Source organism: Patiria miniata, unplaced genomic scaffold, assembly GCF_015706575.1.
Source record: "Patiria miniata isolate m_02_andy unplaced genomic scaffold, ASM1570657v1 HiC_scaffold_3, whole genome shotgun sequence".
Classification (NCBI taxonomy): domain Eukaryota; kingdom Metazoa; phylum Echinodermata; class Asteroidea; order Valvatida; family Asterinidae; genus Patiria; species Patiria miniata.
In genome coordinates, this window is record NW_024037069.1 from 45428356 (window position 1) to 45445164 (window position 16809).

General features: G+C 39.1%; 1 protein-coding gene across 4 annotated transcripts; it reads right to left on the reverse strand.

The window, feature by feature from the left end:
- Nucleotides 1-2140: 2140 nt before the first annotated feature.
- On the reverse strand, nt 2141-16760 carry LOC119737694 (ketimine reductase mu-crystallin-like). Of its 4 annotated transcripts, none has more exons than XM_038212232.1 (9): nt 16662-16760; nt 13618-13827; nt 11995-12145; nt 11616-11678; nt 11354-11455; nt 10673-10850; nt 10372-10493; nt 9841-9925; nt 2141-2250 (listed from the first exon to the last, which is right to left on the reverse strand). In XM_038212232.1, the coding sequence occupies exons 1-9, from the start codon at nt 16745-16747 to the stop codon at nt 2174-2176; spliced, it is 1074 nt and encodes a 357-aa protein (XP_038068160.1). In that variant the 5' UTR covers nt 16748-16760; the 3' UTR covers nt 2141-2173. The 4 variants fall into 4 exon arrangements, with proteins under 4 accessions (XP_038068160.1, XP_038068162.1, XP_038068163.1 ...); XM_038212234.1 differs by lacking the exon at nt 16662-16760 and adding an exon at nt 14948-15012; XM_038212235.1 differs by lacking the exon at nt 16662-16760 and adding an exon at nt 14637-14737.
- Between the last annotated feature and the right edge of the window lie 49 nt (nt 16761-16809).

The window sequence follows — 16809 nt, forward strand, 5'->3', positions numbered from 1 at the left end:
ACAGAGGAAGGAACCTAAGTGATTGTTTTTATTTACTTTAAAGTCTGCTGTTGGTTTACAAGTCATTTAGAAATAACAGAACAAGGAACGTGTCAAAAACACTTCCGGCACTACAGACATAGCTCAGACATAGGGAGTTTACTCATAGGTTGTTAGCACACCTCAGTTTTATTTGCCAACTTTTAGAATTCTTCTCCACAGGACAGCAGGGTGGGAAAAACGGCAAAATAAATATGAGCGTACACGGACACAGCCAGTGACAAAAATAATCTCTCCTAGAAGTGATTCACTGCTTCTATGCTTAATCAAATCAGGTGTCAGGGAACCGGGGACACTGGCGCCCTTCTGGGGCCAGTGAAGTGGGCTTATGGTCCAGGATGAATGGACACAAGACAATAGAACCTGGTCTCTGAGTGTCCACTGCAACACCAACGAATCAATGTGACGGTTTACAACGTCAGTTTTGATTGTTACTTCACTTGGGAGTTTACACACTAGACTGCCTGACACAATGGAAACCACTCAGGTTGATAAACTAGCCGAGGTTGTGTGTTGGTCTGCAAGGGGGGAGGCAGGGAGTTGTATAATGTGATTGAAAAATGTGGCAAATATCTGCAAATATGTGAAGGAATTCTGCAAAGCTCAAGTGAGGTGATCGTAATAAATGTGTATGGGGATGAGTCAGAAATAATTCCTTTCTGTGAAATTGGAATATTTCCTAGGCACCTAAAATTAAGGTTTGACTGAAGAGGAGAATGCAGAAGAAATATGACGGCCATGTGTATGAAATGTCATGTCAGTGAAGGATTTAACTGGCATATTTTAAAGTTGAATGATACATGCCAATTTTAATAAATCAGTTACAAATACAAGTTGGTGCCAACATTATTACACTTTTTCCAAGATTATGAAAACATATTGATGCTGGAAAAAAAAGTCTGCAAAAAGTGAATCATTTGACACTGTCAATTCCCCTTTGCCAAAAAAAAAGAAGGGGAAAAAAATCAAAGAAAGCACGAAAAACCCAATCAACACCCCCCCCCCAATAAAAACCCAGCATTTAAAGAAAAAAAACTCCAGAAAATGCAAATTTATGTCAATGTTATAAGTGTAATTATGACGCACAATCTTCTTTAAATCTTACAATTATCAACTTTTTCATCCATACACCTTCTTAGAACAAAAATAGTTCTTACTTTGGGCAAAGGGAGACGGTACAGAGATAAGCTCAGGCAAATTTGTTTCACGACATCTGTCTCATCTGTCTCATCAGCTCCAGAGACCACCCTGCCTATTAAAGCCTTCTTCCTCCAAGATAACTCTAGCCCTATTGTAGCAGGTTTGCTTTCCCGTTAATCCCTCAAATCAAAGAAATCTCAAATCAAAGAAATCTCATTTAAAACCCCCACCTGAGTGTATTTGTGTAATTGCCTAGGGTTAATCCTTCCCTGGGGCGTAATTAGAGGATTAAGTTGGATAAGGAAGCCCTCCCTCTCCTCCCCCCCCCCCCAAAAAAGAAAAAACCTCAGCAAATCAAAGTTTCTCAATCCTATTCAGTGACTGCACTTTGAAAAGACACAGTCTATCTCCTGTAATCTCAAATGTGAAGAACTGACAGGGATTTAAATTCCATTCTGATACAGCGTATGGCTGAGCGCTGAGATTTTCTAGGATTTCGGAACCTATTTAAATACTTCAGAGATTCTAAGTAGTAGGGATCATTTGAAATGTCACGAAGTCAGAGCATTTGTTTTGCGCCACAATTTGCAAAGGAAATGGTGAAATTATGTACATTGGCAAGTTATCATTTGAAGCAAGTGATTTATATGCCAGTGTACTGTAGCTTTTTTTTCCTACCAATCATGGAAAGGGCCCATGGGCCGACTTCGTTTTGGGTGGAAAGTTTTTCATGAAACATCACAAAACTGCCAATAACTACCGGTAGTTATGAAGAAACATTTGTTGAGCTTTTTTGTCAACAATATTCATGCTTTTAAGAAGAGCGTTTTATTTTAAAAGGGGAAGTTCAGAGTGTATCAGACAAAAGATACATTTGTGAAAGTACGGATCTTCTTTCAAAAAAGGTACTTATATAAAAAATACTTTGAAAAAAAATGTCAGGGTTATTTACTCACCTCCATTCTTGGACTGTAAGTTGGATACATTGACGTCGTCAGCAAAGATTCACTGTTTCTATTCTCAGTCCGAAACAGGAATAGGAAATTTGCCTCATGCAGCCCAGACAACTACCTGTGTAGAAAAGCAAACATTTGAGACAACAAATGTAATTTCTTAAGGTAACTTGTTGGTTTTTGGTCGACGAAATGGTTTTGCAAAGAACAAACAGGATGGCTTTGAACAAAGTTAAACACCATAGTAGGACTGTACAGCCAAGTTGCTATTACTTTACATGAGGTTTGATGTGCTATTACATGTACCGGGTAGTTTGCAAAACCGTGACATTCTTTGATTTTCGAGAAATACATACACTTGCTTATAATTTTAAAGCTTGTACTTGTGCTCATGATACAGTGCTTGATAGTCTTTTAAAAAAAGACTACATAACTGCCAAGAGGGATCTAGCTTTACAATTCTAGCTTTGCAATTCTCAAATTGCATGACTATTTTTCTAACCAATTTGCCACTCATCCATCCCTACTTCTCCTCCTCAATTTTCTCAACATCTTTCCCTGGAAGGGGTTTTTGGTTACTTGATGCTGAGCTTCCCCGTGGCAAATCCTGCATTTGGCCACAGATCCAAAAATAAAGAGTTATTACCGATATTAGTTAGAGTGATTGGAATCCCGTAGGAGTTGTGATCATCTTTCACTTGCTCCTATGCCAGGAGAATGCAGGACTAATGCAATGCCATTAGTAAGAATGTATCCTTATTTAAGCTGCTTTGTGGTCATCTACCGGTATATGAACATGGCAAAACACACTTAAAACTACATGTATCAAAATTGTAACATAGGAAAGCTCTCTCTGTTCCCAAAATGTATATTGTAAGAATACTTTTCAATGATGTAAAAGGAAAGCCGAACTGTATAATGCTAAGTCTAAAAGGGGTGTTAATGAAGATGAGTTCCCTGGGCTGTTTTTGAGTTTTATCGTGTAAAATGGATTCCTTTTCTAAATTGCTGGTTTTTCTAGCAATACAAAAGTTATTTACTGTAGAATGAGGCGTTGACAGAAAAGTTGTCCCATGTCTAGTTATTGAATTATTATTTTACAAATTTGAATTATTGGCTTCCTGACAATAATTTCTGTTATCGCGGGGTAGGCTGGTTCCCACCCCACAATCAGTATCGACAATGTAGCCAGGCTGCTCACAAAACAGATCTGTTTGTGCCTAAAACAATTTTTTTTTTCAAAAACCTTTTCTGCAGACTTCCAAAAAAGGAAAAAAAGGAGGGTTTTTTTGGGTTGGAATAAAACATACAAGTTGAAAATTTATTAATAGAACAAAAATCAAATTTGTTGAAGAGCACACGGAATGCAAGTTTAACAGTTTTTCAAAGCAAACACTGCTCAACCTCTGCATGCATGTTCATCATAGGTGATACACATTCAAGCTGGGGGAGGGGGCTAGACATCACTTGACATGGGGGGGGGGGCACTGGGCAAGACAAGCTTGTCTGTGCAATTGTAGATATTTGTAGACAATTTGTAAAGATATGTGGAACAGTGACGTAGGAATGACGCTGTTCATATCTGCCTTGTGCTGTGCATTAAAAAACAGCCTCAACAAAGCAACTTCACTGGATGCAACTGGGAAGAATGTTGTAATGTAATTCAGACATTATTCTGAAAGTCAAGAGCCCTCATTGACAAAAGCCCAACCTGGCGTGCTACTTTGGAGTTCAAGGCACGGCCAGTTATTGATGTCCCTGTACATTCTCGCTTCCTGTCAATATCCAATCAGGGATCTCGTCTCAGTGGGTCGTCTTGGCCAATGTCAAACCTCATTATTTTGTTTCCTCCTACGGCACCAAAAGTCTTACCCTGTGAAGTCACTCACATTGATCGCCACAATCTTGAGTCTCTTTAAATTTGACATTGAGGAATATTGTTTATGTCAAGCCTTGCCACAAATACACGGAGGAGTGCTGAGTGTATCCAACACAGCCTACGGCCCATCAATAACATTTTTTTCGCTGTGACTTTGGAAAACCTCCAGTGATGGAAATGAGCCCTACTAATGTAACTTTCTTATCAAAAACATTGCTAATTTGTCTGACTCATTCATAATTTAACTTTTTGGCCAAAGAATTAAAACTGTAAGCTTTGCGTTCTCAAATGATACAGGTTCTCTGTATGTAGAGTTTCAGAAATTAGGAAGCTCTTATTGTTTGAAGGTTTATTTGATGTTTTTTTTACAGATATTGTGGCTTATTTTGGCAAAACTATGGCTGTAAGTCTAGTTCTGATCAGTTTGTTCTATGGTTATCACAAGTCCAATGTTCTGACTGAATTCTTTCGATTAAAATTCTCAAGAATGAGACTATTCTAATTTTCTTTTCTTGTCTTTCTTGCTAATTGGCTTATTTGTTTCCCTTCTTCATAATATCTTTTGCTCTAATCTGATCTATCCATTTTCAAATTCCTGATCATTTTGTTTGTCTAATATGAAATTTCTAATTAAAATTAACAGTTCCTTATTTTTAGTAATGGCAACCACCAGCAGTTTTAGCAAATGGGGGGGGGGGGGGAGGTGGGGCATGGGGGCGCATGCCTCCTATAAAAAAGTCCCCCCCCAGTCCCCCCCCCCCCCCCACTGAAGTTTGTTAGTCCTTTAAGTGACCATGGTTAATGGGTTTAACAGAAATTCCCACCCCCACACCCCCTCCCCCTATCCAGCTCCCCACTCCCCCCTCCCCCCTATAGTGGGAACCCTGGCTACGCAGCCAGCGGCAAAGACCCCCTCCCACGTTTTCCAGAAATCTTTGGCAAAAGAAACCCTCAAACTTTTACTCAAAGCCACAACCCCCACCCCCAACCCAAGGAATAATAAAAGTTGTGGCTAGTGCCCTCCCACAAGACGATCACACCATAAAGTCCCTGGGCGATAGTATCAGTTACTTCACCAAAACAAATGAAAACACTTCTATTTGTGGCCAGTGAAAAAAATCACACCCTGCATTGTGTTACACCTCTTGTCTTTATATAGAAGTGTTTGCATACAGTATGGTTAATTGGGTGTGTGTAATGCTGGACAGTTACAAACATGGGTTCCACCCCCTGCTGTGGCTAACAGTACTTACCCCCTGGACACAACTTAATGCATGGACTTGGGGTAATGTTTTAGGGATGTATTACATTGCAATTTACAAAAGCAAAACATGCATCACAGAGGTGAGAGAAAGGTTAAAGTTGGAACACTTCAAATTCATTATATATTGTGAAGGTGTTGCTGGACTAGAGATCATTTTTCAGGTCAAAATTTTAGTCCTTTCACTATTTGTTCATTTTTTCTTTCTGTAAAAGTCTTAATATTTCATTAAGATGTTTAATGGAGTCTCCTCCTGTAAAATCATTTATTCAGGCATTCAAGATATAAGAATTAATTAAATTTAAGTATTGATGTATAAATATCAAAATATAAAAAAAACAAAGGAGGCACAGACTGTGTTGGGGTTTTAGCTTAATAAAAATGAAATTTTATTTGTCATTTTTTACTGTCATGAATTTGTGGGGAATATAATCTGCATGATCTACCAAACCAGATGAAATATCTGAAGAAATAGACCATGAAGCTATACAAAAAAGGTGGTTAGACCCATACAAGATTGCAGATTGTTTTACCACTGCTCTCTTCAAAAAAGCTAAGAAAATAAATAGCTTTCAGATACAAAAAATCAGATAAGTTTTCACAAAATCCTTGATTACTAAAAACCACTGACATTTTCAAATATTTTTTAAGTCAACCAAGCGCAGAAAGCAAACCAGCAGCTTTAAAACATTTAACTATTTCTTTTGTTGATGTTTGTCGATGTTTGAAGGAAGGCATGTGTGGTTTAGCAGTGGAGCACAGGATTCATGATCGTGAGGTTGTGGGTTCGAGCCCCGCCGTGGCCATGCGTGTTGTGCCCTTGAGTAAGGTGCTTTACCTGAATTACTCCTCTCAACCCAGGTGTTAAATTGGTACCAGCATTATTCAATGCTGGGAAGGTAACAGACTCACTGTGGAGGAGGTGTGGCAATCCCCCCACAGCAGCATATGAGTCTGGCCCAATCGCTAACGAAAGAGAGATGGGCACTCCGTTCCCTGTTAACACAGGTTCAGCATCTTTACTTTTACCTTTGTTCAGCAAAATCAGAAATGCTTTTTCGTCATATCCTGGTCATTAATAAGTCAAACTTATAGCAACCTCTGTGACCATGAAAAGCAACAATGAATAAGTCTAAGAGGGTTGGTGGGGGGGGGGGATTGTTGATATCTCTAGTAATTGGCTTCCAGGGACATACATCAAGGCCCAATCATTTGACACTTAAGGGACCACCTTCACACATTCAAACCCACAGGCACTGCAGTTGCAACAGGGTCGCAGTTTGTCAGCTTCTGTCTGATCAATCTGTCAATCAATCAGAAAACTTCAAGTCTGGTCACAAACTAGCAAATCAAGGTTCCAATTCTGTAGGAGGGATGTGTCTTCTTGCTACTTGAACCAATTTAACAAAGGCTTTTGTTTGATACACTTTTGACAGGGATCAACTTGTCTCGATATTGGCACTACCAACTTTAATTGGCTTGTGAGGAAGCGGTATCAAATCGTACTTGGAAGGCTGACCCGAGTATGTGGTGGGCAATTGAGGGGATTGTGCTCGACATCATTCAAGTATCAAAAGTTTCAGAAAAAACCTGATGCAGTGGTTTAAGTCAAATTCCACCAAGTACCGGTAGGCCATGTCTGGTGGAGTGCATGGAGGGAACCATGGATTTGGGTTCAAGTTCATGACTTGCAAACAGGATAAATGGTTGTGAAGTCACATTCCTGGTACACATGTGGACGACTCTGGGTACACAGGTGGGGATAGGTGGAATTAAGATTACAATTCCTTCCCCCCCCCCCCAACAAAATCAAGAACCAACAATTGTCCTCAACTGATTTTCTAGAGAGTGGCAAAGTACTTACATCAGTGGATCACAAACATCCACCATGAGCGTGTGAAACTCTATTAAAGGTGTGAAACTCTTTAATGGAGGGGGATCACCCCCCCCCAACATCTTTGGTTTGTTTGTTTGAATAGAGCCTACATGTATACAAACAATTTCAAGGCAACTTTTGCTGACATGTTCAATTTAGAACTGGTGCAGGATTTCTGTGTACAATTTTCACAATTTTACAACTGAATGACGAAAAGAAAAAAAGGTTAAAACAATTATTTAAGACTGTCTTTTTGTTGTTTCACTGTAGTTTTAATACTGTGTTTTCTTGTACTGTGACTGACAATTTGTAACAAAAGTCCAACAACAGAGGGCGCTGTTCAAATTTGCAGGAGACCAATAAGCAGTGTGTATAAACTTATTGTCACATACAAAAGAAAACAAAACATGATTTGATTCTTTAAAACGTCTTTATTTCACAATATAATTTCTCATACATAATTGAAAAAAGGGAAAATACTAAATGGTCAATATGCATAATTTGTTAAAGGAATTGTTATACGACATCTTTTAACACTTCCTATATCTCAGATTGCAAAAAAAGATGAATCAAACACATTCAGAAAATATAACTTTCCAAAAAATATGTATTTTTTTTGCTACAAATTTAAAAACATAAGTTGCATGTATTCTCGAAAAGAATGCAACCCCGAAATACAAAGTATTTGGCTTTGCAAGCAACATGCAGAAAACATAACTCATTTTGAAATATATAATTTAATAATGCAAATTTAAAATCAAATTTGTAATTTTGAAAAAAAAAATATCATCTTATGTAAGTACATTTAATTAATACTTTTTGGCATTCAGCTGGGACAGCCCATGAGAGCCTTTGACTTCTTTCCAGTGGGGTCCTTTGTTAGTAGAATACGAAGAAAATTCACTTTTATAAGTGGAAGGAAAACCCCCGAATAGCATTCCCGGGAAAACTCACGGCAAGACGTGTCCAATTATATGGATAAGTTTCATTACTATGGGTAACTACCCACATGGTGAACTTGCCAGCCAAAGAAGCTGAGACCCTTTTTAGAGCCTCTGTACTCCTTGACACTTCAATGTAGTCACGCTTCCTATTGCAGACAGACTTGTCTACAAATAAGAAGAATGCAGCATCATTGACCCTCTGTGGCAGATCCTGGGCTGACAGGAGCCCCTTGAAATTGAATGTTTGATATTCGCCTGTGAAAAGATTCATATTTGAGGGACCCATAACTCTGACATGAGAACAGATAGGCCAATTCTGATGGCAGATTCTAAAACCTGGTGCCAAATCACCCACTCTTGTTTTACTATACTCTCGAGGACAATGGTTTGTTTCCCTTTGTCCCTGTACTATAACACTCTCCCATAGACTAAGCACACAAACTTACTACAGAGGACCGTTTTGAACAAAAGACCCAACTCCCGAGGATTGAAAGGATCTGTTGTTCTCCCTTTGTGTGTCGGTCTTTGGGGGTTATGTAGAACACATACATGTACACCCTGGGTAGCAATGTTCAGCACAAGTCCTTGATTCATTTCCTCCAAAAACCCTATAAATTAACGTTAGCGATTCGCGAGTGCAAGAAGTGGGCGAGGCACCCTGTCTATTGGGGGCCATTTCTCAGAAACCCTGAGGAGTTGAAGCCTAAATGTTTGCATGTGTTTATTTTACATAGAAAGGTACCGCCAGAATCTTTTTTGCCAAATCTGAGTCGTGGTCATGGAAGATTTCTGGGCTTTGGTTGAGTTCATGTGGAATGACCACATCGGAAAGAATGAAAAGTACCGTTTGGCCAACCTTGGGTGCGTTCTTGACACTAAGACATGTTTACGTTCGTTAACTACGCCCTGCAAATGTGCCAACCACAACTACGATGATTATGTCATCAAAAAACTGTCCCCAAAATGGCGGTGCCCTGTATGCCAGTGCCATTATTTGGATAGCTATGAAAATCCGGAAAAGAAATTATTTTGATGAAATGTCGCCAGTAAGAAATCAACTTACTGCGGATGTAGAAAACAGAAGTCAGCCCTGACAGGAGCATTATGTTCACTGTGTGTGTCGGCCATTTTGGCACACACAGCGACTCACGAAGACCAATCGCCATTATTGCTTACATTCTCCAAAGAGTCAGTCCCTATAGCACAGTTTGCATTGTTTGCGTACGAACACACACCTGATCCCATAGACGAACACCAAAACGTTTCTTATGCCATTCCTCTTATTATGATTATGAGGTAGCACTTCGCTTTCGGTATGCAAAATATATTTTTTTTATTTAAATTTGCCATTACATTTATGAATCAACAAACAAGCAGATGAGCTCAATATTAAAAAATAATTTTCTCCACGCGGTTGAATTATTTTTGGCCTTTTTTTGGGGGGGGGGTGTTAGTTTCCACCGTGTAGTTTGTCATACACCAGTTTTGCAGCCACCACATCTTCAAGAGCCATACCTACACACACAAGAAAATAACCACGATCACGCCACATGCTCTAAAACTGCTTAAATAATACAAACTCAATTTTGGGAGGAGGAACATTTGTGCGATGATGTCAGCACTGTTTGTTGATGCCAAACTAAAAAAAAAAATACTAACAACCTAGCTACAAATAGTGCACAACAGACAGCTAGAAATAATACTAAAATAAAATGTGGGGAAAAAAATAGAAATAAATATTTCCTTACCCAAAGATTTGAAGATGGTTGTCTCATTCCTCCTAGCTTTCAGTTTTCCCAGGACAACTTCTCCAATCTCACCAAAGACTTCAGCCTTAAAGTAGAAACAGTTGATAAATGACAGTTGTGTTATAGAAATATTAAGTGCTAATAATGGTACAGTTAGAGGTGTAAAACCTCATTCAAAAGGTGTGGGCAAAGGAAACCCATGTCTTACATTTACAGAGAAATGTTGGAAAACCCCGTTTTTATTTACAGTGAAATCTCGATTTAACCTGTGAACTCAAAACCCTTCTACCTCAAAGTTAAAATTTATACCCATCAATTGTTGTTGAATAGAAAACCAACTGGATAACTCCAACTCTGTGTAGCTCAAAATTCGAGCCAATTGCCCTGAGGTTTGACTTATCGAGATTTCACTGTATAATAATGGCTGACGCCGTAACGGTTGTAGGCCTTGTTCATATGTACTATACTGCCTCAAGATCCTTCACAAGCACCAAGACTAATTGCATGAAGCTACTAATGAGAACATGTTACCTTGGAGATGACGACATCGCCTGATTCGTTGAGAGCAGCCTCCTTACTGTCTGCGTAGATGACTGAGCGACGTACCAGAGCAGGATCCAGTTCTTGCTGATCTGGCACAGGCGCACCAACACCTGCATAAAGGGCAAGGACAATTTGAACTTTGGAACAACCTCGTTTTGCATGTGCATTCTTTTCACTTGGACAAAATTGCTTCTGTGATGGACTTGTGTTGGACTTGTGATGGACTTGGAGCCAAAACGCCATGCAGGTTAACTAATGTCAAGATAAAACCATAACGAGTGCAACTCACAGTTGATATGTGCTCCATCCTTGACCCATTCACTCTGAAGTATAGGGGTGGATGTCCCAGTTACCGTGGCAATAACATCAGCATCTTTCACTGCCTCTTCACCAGTCTTGCAGGCGATGCAGCCGTACTTCGCTGCAAAGGCTTCGGCTCGGGCGTAGGTTCGATTCCACACACGGACCTGAGAAGTGGTTGGTGAATAGTTAGTGTGATCAGTGGTGGAGTGAAGTAATTCTGATTCATGGCTGGAAACACCTTCTAGGATACAGTTTGAGTGAGGACTGTCATTAACTATAGCTCGACTAACTTCGTTCGAATGCAGTATGGTTGGAATACACTAGTTGACTACATGTATTTGGAACGAATCGACCGCGGTTGCATTGCTTGTTACCAACAGCTGCATGTACCATAGTGCAGAACATGATGACGTGTTGACAAGCATTTGACAGGAGGCATTCATACATTGTTATTAGTGTGCAGGCACACGTTACACCATGAATCAACCACTTGTTGACTAATGGTCCTCGCCCTAACTTGCCGACAGATGGAGCAACAAGAAAAGGACTGTAATAGCCCTTACTCTGTGGAGTGCCACAGCAGCTATGGCACTCTGGTACCCTTCAGTAAGAATGTCATACATGCATTTTATTAGTGAGTTGGTTCATACGAAAAATTGCTACTTACTTCTGAGAATGGAATGACATGCCTGAGCGCTTGTAAGTGTGTGGAAGCTTGAAGCCCCGCCCCCAGAATGGCTAGGATCTTGCTTCCTTCTGGGGCTAAGTACTGACACGGGATACAAGAAAATTAAGCTGACAAAGGCAACAATTTCCTATCAAGAAATGTCTGTTTTGTGTATTGCCCACAGCTTTGATAATGTTTGTTGTCCCACAAAAATATATTTTTGGAAAAGCAGACAGTTGCCATGGAAAAAGAAGTGTCTTACCTTTGTAGCAACAGCTGATGCTGCAGCAGTTCTCATACCAGTAATGGCTTCTCCGTCTAAGATCTGACATTTAAAAAGTGGCAAATAATTCAAACTACAACTTGCTTACTAGTGTAGATATCCTTATCAGTGAGAAAAGTGCTAACCTAATTCAAAATGAAGATAGTTTGGGGGGGGGGGTGTCTCGAAAACTGTAACGCTTAACATGCTTTATTGGGAACACCTTATTTCGGCTGGAAAACTCTGGGAACATTCCTAGTTCCAATTAGGAAAGCACCATAATGCATTTGGAGAAAATGTAAAGGAGAAGGAATATTTCGGAATTTTGAGACAAAATACATGGATGTCCAAGCTCTTGAAAGTGTTGTTGTTTACCTACCGCCTTTAAGGAGCCGTTGTCTGGATCAAATAGAGCAATGGTGCCCTGGAGTACTGGGAACTTAGTGTTTTCATTCTTGGGGAACAGCGTCAGTAGCTTGCAGGCCAGACCACTTTGTTTCTCACTGTAGGCTGGCATTGACAAAAAGTACCTATGGGTGGAGTTTAAGATAAATACGCATTTATGTTTCTATTCTAATCCTTAGCCATAAACCTAAAGAACCCATTCAAATAGAAGAGTGGTAGTGTGTTGTATGGAGTGTGTACATGTACATGTATGTATGCAGAATATCAAGCAGTTTACCGGTATGTTCAAGATAACCTGTCTGCACTGTTTTCGAGTTTCACCTAGAAAAATATTGTTTTTTAAATTGCTACTTTTCTAGCAATTGACACAAAAGCGATCCACTTTTGAAGGAGACTTAAGCAATAATTATTTTACAAAATTAAAAATTATTTGCCACTACACAATAATTTTTGCAGGACAGGCTGATTCCTGCCCCCTTTTACATGTAGTATCAATACTGTGGGGCTGGAACCAATCAATAAGCAGCATGGATCTATTTGTGTAACACACTACTGTGAAAAATCTCATACTTTAATTTGTACATGTTTCAAAATATTTTTTGATAACAGTTGAATTGGTTTACCCAGGCTTGCCAAAGTGCAAAACCAAGCAATAAAATAAGATAATACATCTTTCTGATATTTCACAATGGCTATATTTGGGATTATCTTGCATTTGAACAGTTGAACTACTTATCAAAAAAACCTTGGACTATGTTTTCTGCTTACCATCGGCAATCAACTTGACCTTTGGCTATTTGAAATAAATTTTGACCTTAAATTTACGTTGGTTTCACAATTGCTGACTACTTGTTTTGCTCTATAGATGTGTTTTACACATGTTCATAATTTCCATGATAAATTAATATTTCGGTGCACATTTATGGAATACATAAGTGTAGTTAGTGGAGTTTTCCATGTAATTTGCAGTATGCAAGCTGTGATATAAATTATGTGTAAATTATAAATTTTTTATCTTGTTCAGCAATTTCGAAGATTTTACATAAACTTCGCACTTAAGAAAATTGTTATATGAAATTAGAGCAATATTTCTTGAAATTTATGGGTCTATGGAAACTTCAGTTTTGCTTCATCTCAGTCTCACGCTCTTAAATAAGTTTGAAATCTATGAATAAAGATTGAAGAACATCAAATGTTTGGCTCCATCGGAGACAGGTTGAAATATGATAAATGTTCCTGAAGCATAATTTGGGTAATCCTTACTTTTAGGACACCTCTATTTTGTACCCCTCATAAATCAAAACCCTGCCCTCTTTCTACAAAATCAAACCTGCCGATATTCAAGAGGTGTCATTGCCAAATGTTCAAATGTGTCAATAAATATCAGAATGTCACTTTTGAGTGTCATAGTCAGCTGTTTTGGTGAGTCTTTTAACCTTATATAGGAAAGGGGTCCTAAAAGTAAGGATTCCCATAATTTGAACATTAAACTGAAAGGTCACTATTCAAAGGCCTATTACTCTTGATGTTAAAGCCTGCAGCTGAAGCTGAGACAAGGCCCAGGTTTCACAAGCTGGTTTCTGTATTTCACACTTACCCATCCTGTTTCTTAACCGGGAAAACAGAACGTAGTGGCTGCACCACGCCCCCTTGCTCGCCATTGGAGAAATCTCCCAAAGCTTGCTCAATTGCAGGGATCAAAGCAGCATATGTCAACGCTTTCTCAGCCTCCTGTGAGCTGATGAATGGAATGGATGTGGAACTGGAAGACATGCTGGCTGAAGTTGTGTTCCCTTCTACAGGAATACTGAATTAAAAGGGAAGATACAACATTTGCAAACATCGAAAAACGAAATGATAAAATGATCACGAAATATCTCACTGGATTGTTAGGGAATGACAGCCTAAAGCATCCTTTAAAGTTGCGGCTCCTGGTGTGCTGACATTTTCAAGAAAAAGTGTATTTTTCCAACGCTGGTCGGCCAACCAGCGTTTGAGAAAACTGGCTTTTTTTTTCAAAAAGTGCTCCTAATTTTTCATATTTAGTTCGTCTGCGTTTTCTTTGCAATTGATTACACACCTGTGAAGACTACAAGCCTGCTAGACTGATTCTCATGATCTTACAATTCCCCAAAGTCTATAAATTGCTCTGGTTCATCTTAAGTGGCGTCAGGGAACCAGACTACAAGAATATGATTGGTTTTCTTGGTTTTTCAGCATCTACGAACCCAAAACATGAAACAAGTCAGTGAAACAATATTTGCTATAACATACTAATCCTCCAAATCCATTTATTTCTGAAAATTGCAGCAAAAGCAAATGCTGTACATTCCCTTTAAAGGAAGTCAAACTATGATTAAGCCAATTTTTTAAATTGGATTAGGACTCTTTTAGTGCGTTCTACAGTGTGAAGCAGGACATTTTTGTCTGCTTTTGTTTCTTTTTTTCAGAGGGAGGTTAAGTAGATATTATACTGTTTAATGAATTTAAACTATTTGTTTAAACAAAAACATGTCATGTAGTTTACAGTTCATTCAAACATGATAGCCAATGTTGTTTTGACATTAAATGAGATAGGCCTATTCAGTGTTAATCCTTTAAAATAACAGCTAATACCTTTTTTATCTTCTAAGTTCTAACAGCAACAGTGGCAGTAATCAATTTCTGCAGGTGGTTGTGTGTTGGGTTGTTCACTGTAGAATACATACAAATAATATGTTTCACTATGAAATTCCTATGCTGCTCCTATTGTTTCTTTTTAGTTGATTCTACTCCGACTTGAAATATAAATATTCAGGCCCTTTGTACCTCCACCTTTACAAAACCATTAATTTCCCATTACGATGGACAGGAGAAATTGGTATTAAAATACCCTGCCATTTGATTGTTAACTTCAATCAAGTCTCCGTTTCTATATTATTTTATACCGAAATTGCATCGTGAGGCGCAGTTCTACTTTTCTCCCGACTTTCCTCTCGTAGTGTTGTGTCTTCGTTGACAAGCTTCAAATTCATTATTACCTTAATATATTACCGAAACATACCCAATGTCATGTCTGAGTGCATTTTTAAAGGGTGCACAGCGCACTCCAAAAGAAATATGGAAATTGTGTCGAGCTTTGTAATGGTGGATAAACTCAAAACTTGAACAGGAATATTTTTAACTTGCTGAAATTTCACTTTCTGTGCTGAAATGTCACTTTCTGTGCTTTTCAGAGTAAAAGTAAACTGATTTGTGGTTTTGGCTAAAGATAAGGAGCCTAAGCTACTCCCACCATCATGACCATGGAGGAAGGAATGCTCCCACCACACATGATGTCGTATGTTATTATGATGTATGTAGATGTTGTGCCCATTCTTGAAAATCACGCATTCTCGAGAATGGGCATACACATTCTTGAGAATGTGCAACTGGATCCTTGCTCAATCTTGGCAAAAAAATAACTCTTCCAGATTGAGCGCACATTCTCGAGAATGCGCGACAAGATAACGGTCTTGTCGATGCCGAGCACCGGCTGCGCTTGGCAAGTCTAGCTGAATCCTCGTTCACTGATTCTCAATAATAATACTGTTGCAACGGGTGATTCGTTGCAACGCAAGGCGCTGAAAAGTAGAGTGGATATGATAAGTAAAGGCGTATTAATATGGGGGGGGGGGGACCGGGAAAATATAAGAGACATAATAATACTAGTGCAAAGAATTCTGATTTTTGGGATAATAAAAGCGGGGGGGGGGGGGGGGGGGGGATGTAAGAATGAAGAATGTGAAGAATGAGAATGAATACTGCGACATCCCATAGTGCTAATGCTATTTCCCATTTAAATTGCCACCAATTTATTGTTCACATCCCACCATAACGTCGCAGAGCTGGATTCTATCTAGTCAAAAGAGCAATTTTGGCAGCTTCTGGACATCGTTTTTTTTTTCGTGGCACGCATATGATACATGCAGGGACTTGTAACTTGTCTAGCCTAAACAAAGCACTTCCCAGACTAGTTCCCAGTCCTCCGTTATTACAAAACTTCCCATAGTGGGCAGAAAAAAGCAATAATAACAGGTTTAATTTGATTCAAATTATCGTAGTTATACGAGTACAGAAGCATAGCACATTTTCTTTCCTCTTTAATTTTTTATATGAATTGTTTCCCTTTTAACCGCTATACAATTCATTTAACATAATTATGTCGTGCAATGATTGTTAAGATTGGGCAAAATTCATAAATTGTGCACGTGATATTCCCACCCAATCTTAAGAATGAGCGCTCATTCTTAAGAACGCGTGCTCGTTCTTAAGAATGGGCGCTCATTCTTAAGAATGCGCGCCCATTCTCGAGAATGTGCATGCCCATTCTCGAGAATGCGTGATTTTCAAGAATGGGCACAACATAGATACAATATGGCAGGACTGTTGCAATGCAATGAAGACGTCGTCCAACGTCCAACCTGGGGCGGCAGCCTGGGCTATAGTGTTGAGCCTCAAATCCGAGTAACGACTCGTGACAAGTTTGGTCATGGTCTGGCGATGTTAAAAAAGGCGAATTGTAGAGTTCTAGCTACTCGGACTACCTCAAATACAACTCTGTTGGCATTCTATTCAATGTTTAATTCTTAACTTAAACCATGGAGGAATAAGAACACATACCTTTTTGAGTTTCTTGGGCAAAGTTGCCGATGAAAATTGGAGATTCTTCGTGCGGCCATTACTAGACAAAAGAGGGCGCTATGCATGAATACCGTTTGATTATTTGATTCTCATGAATTTTTGGACAGAACTAGAAAGAGGGAGTTTG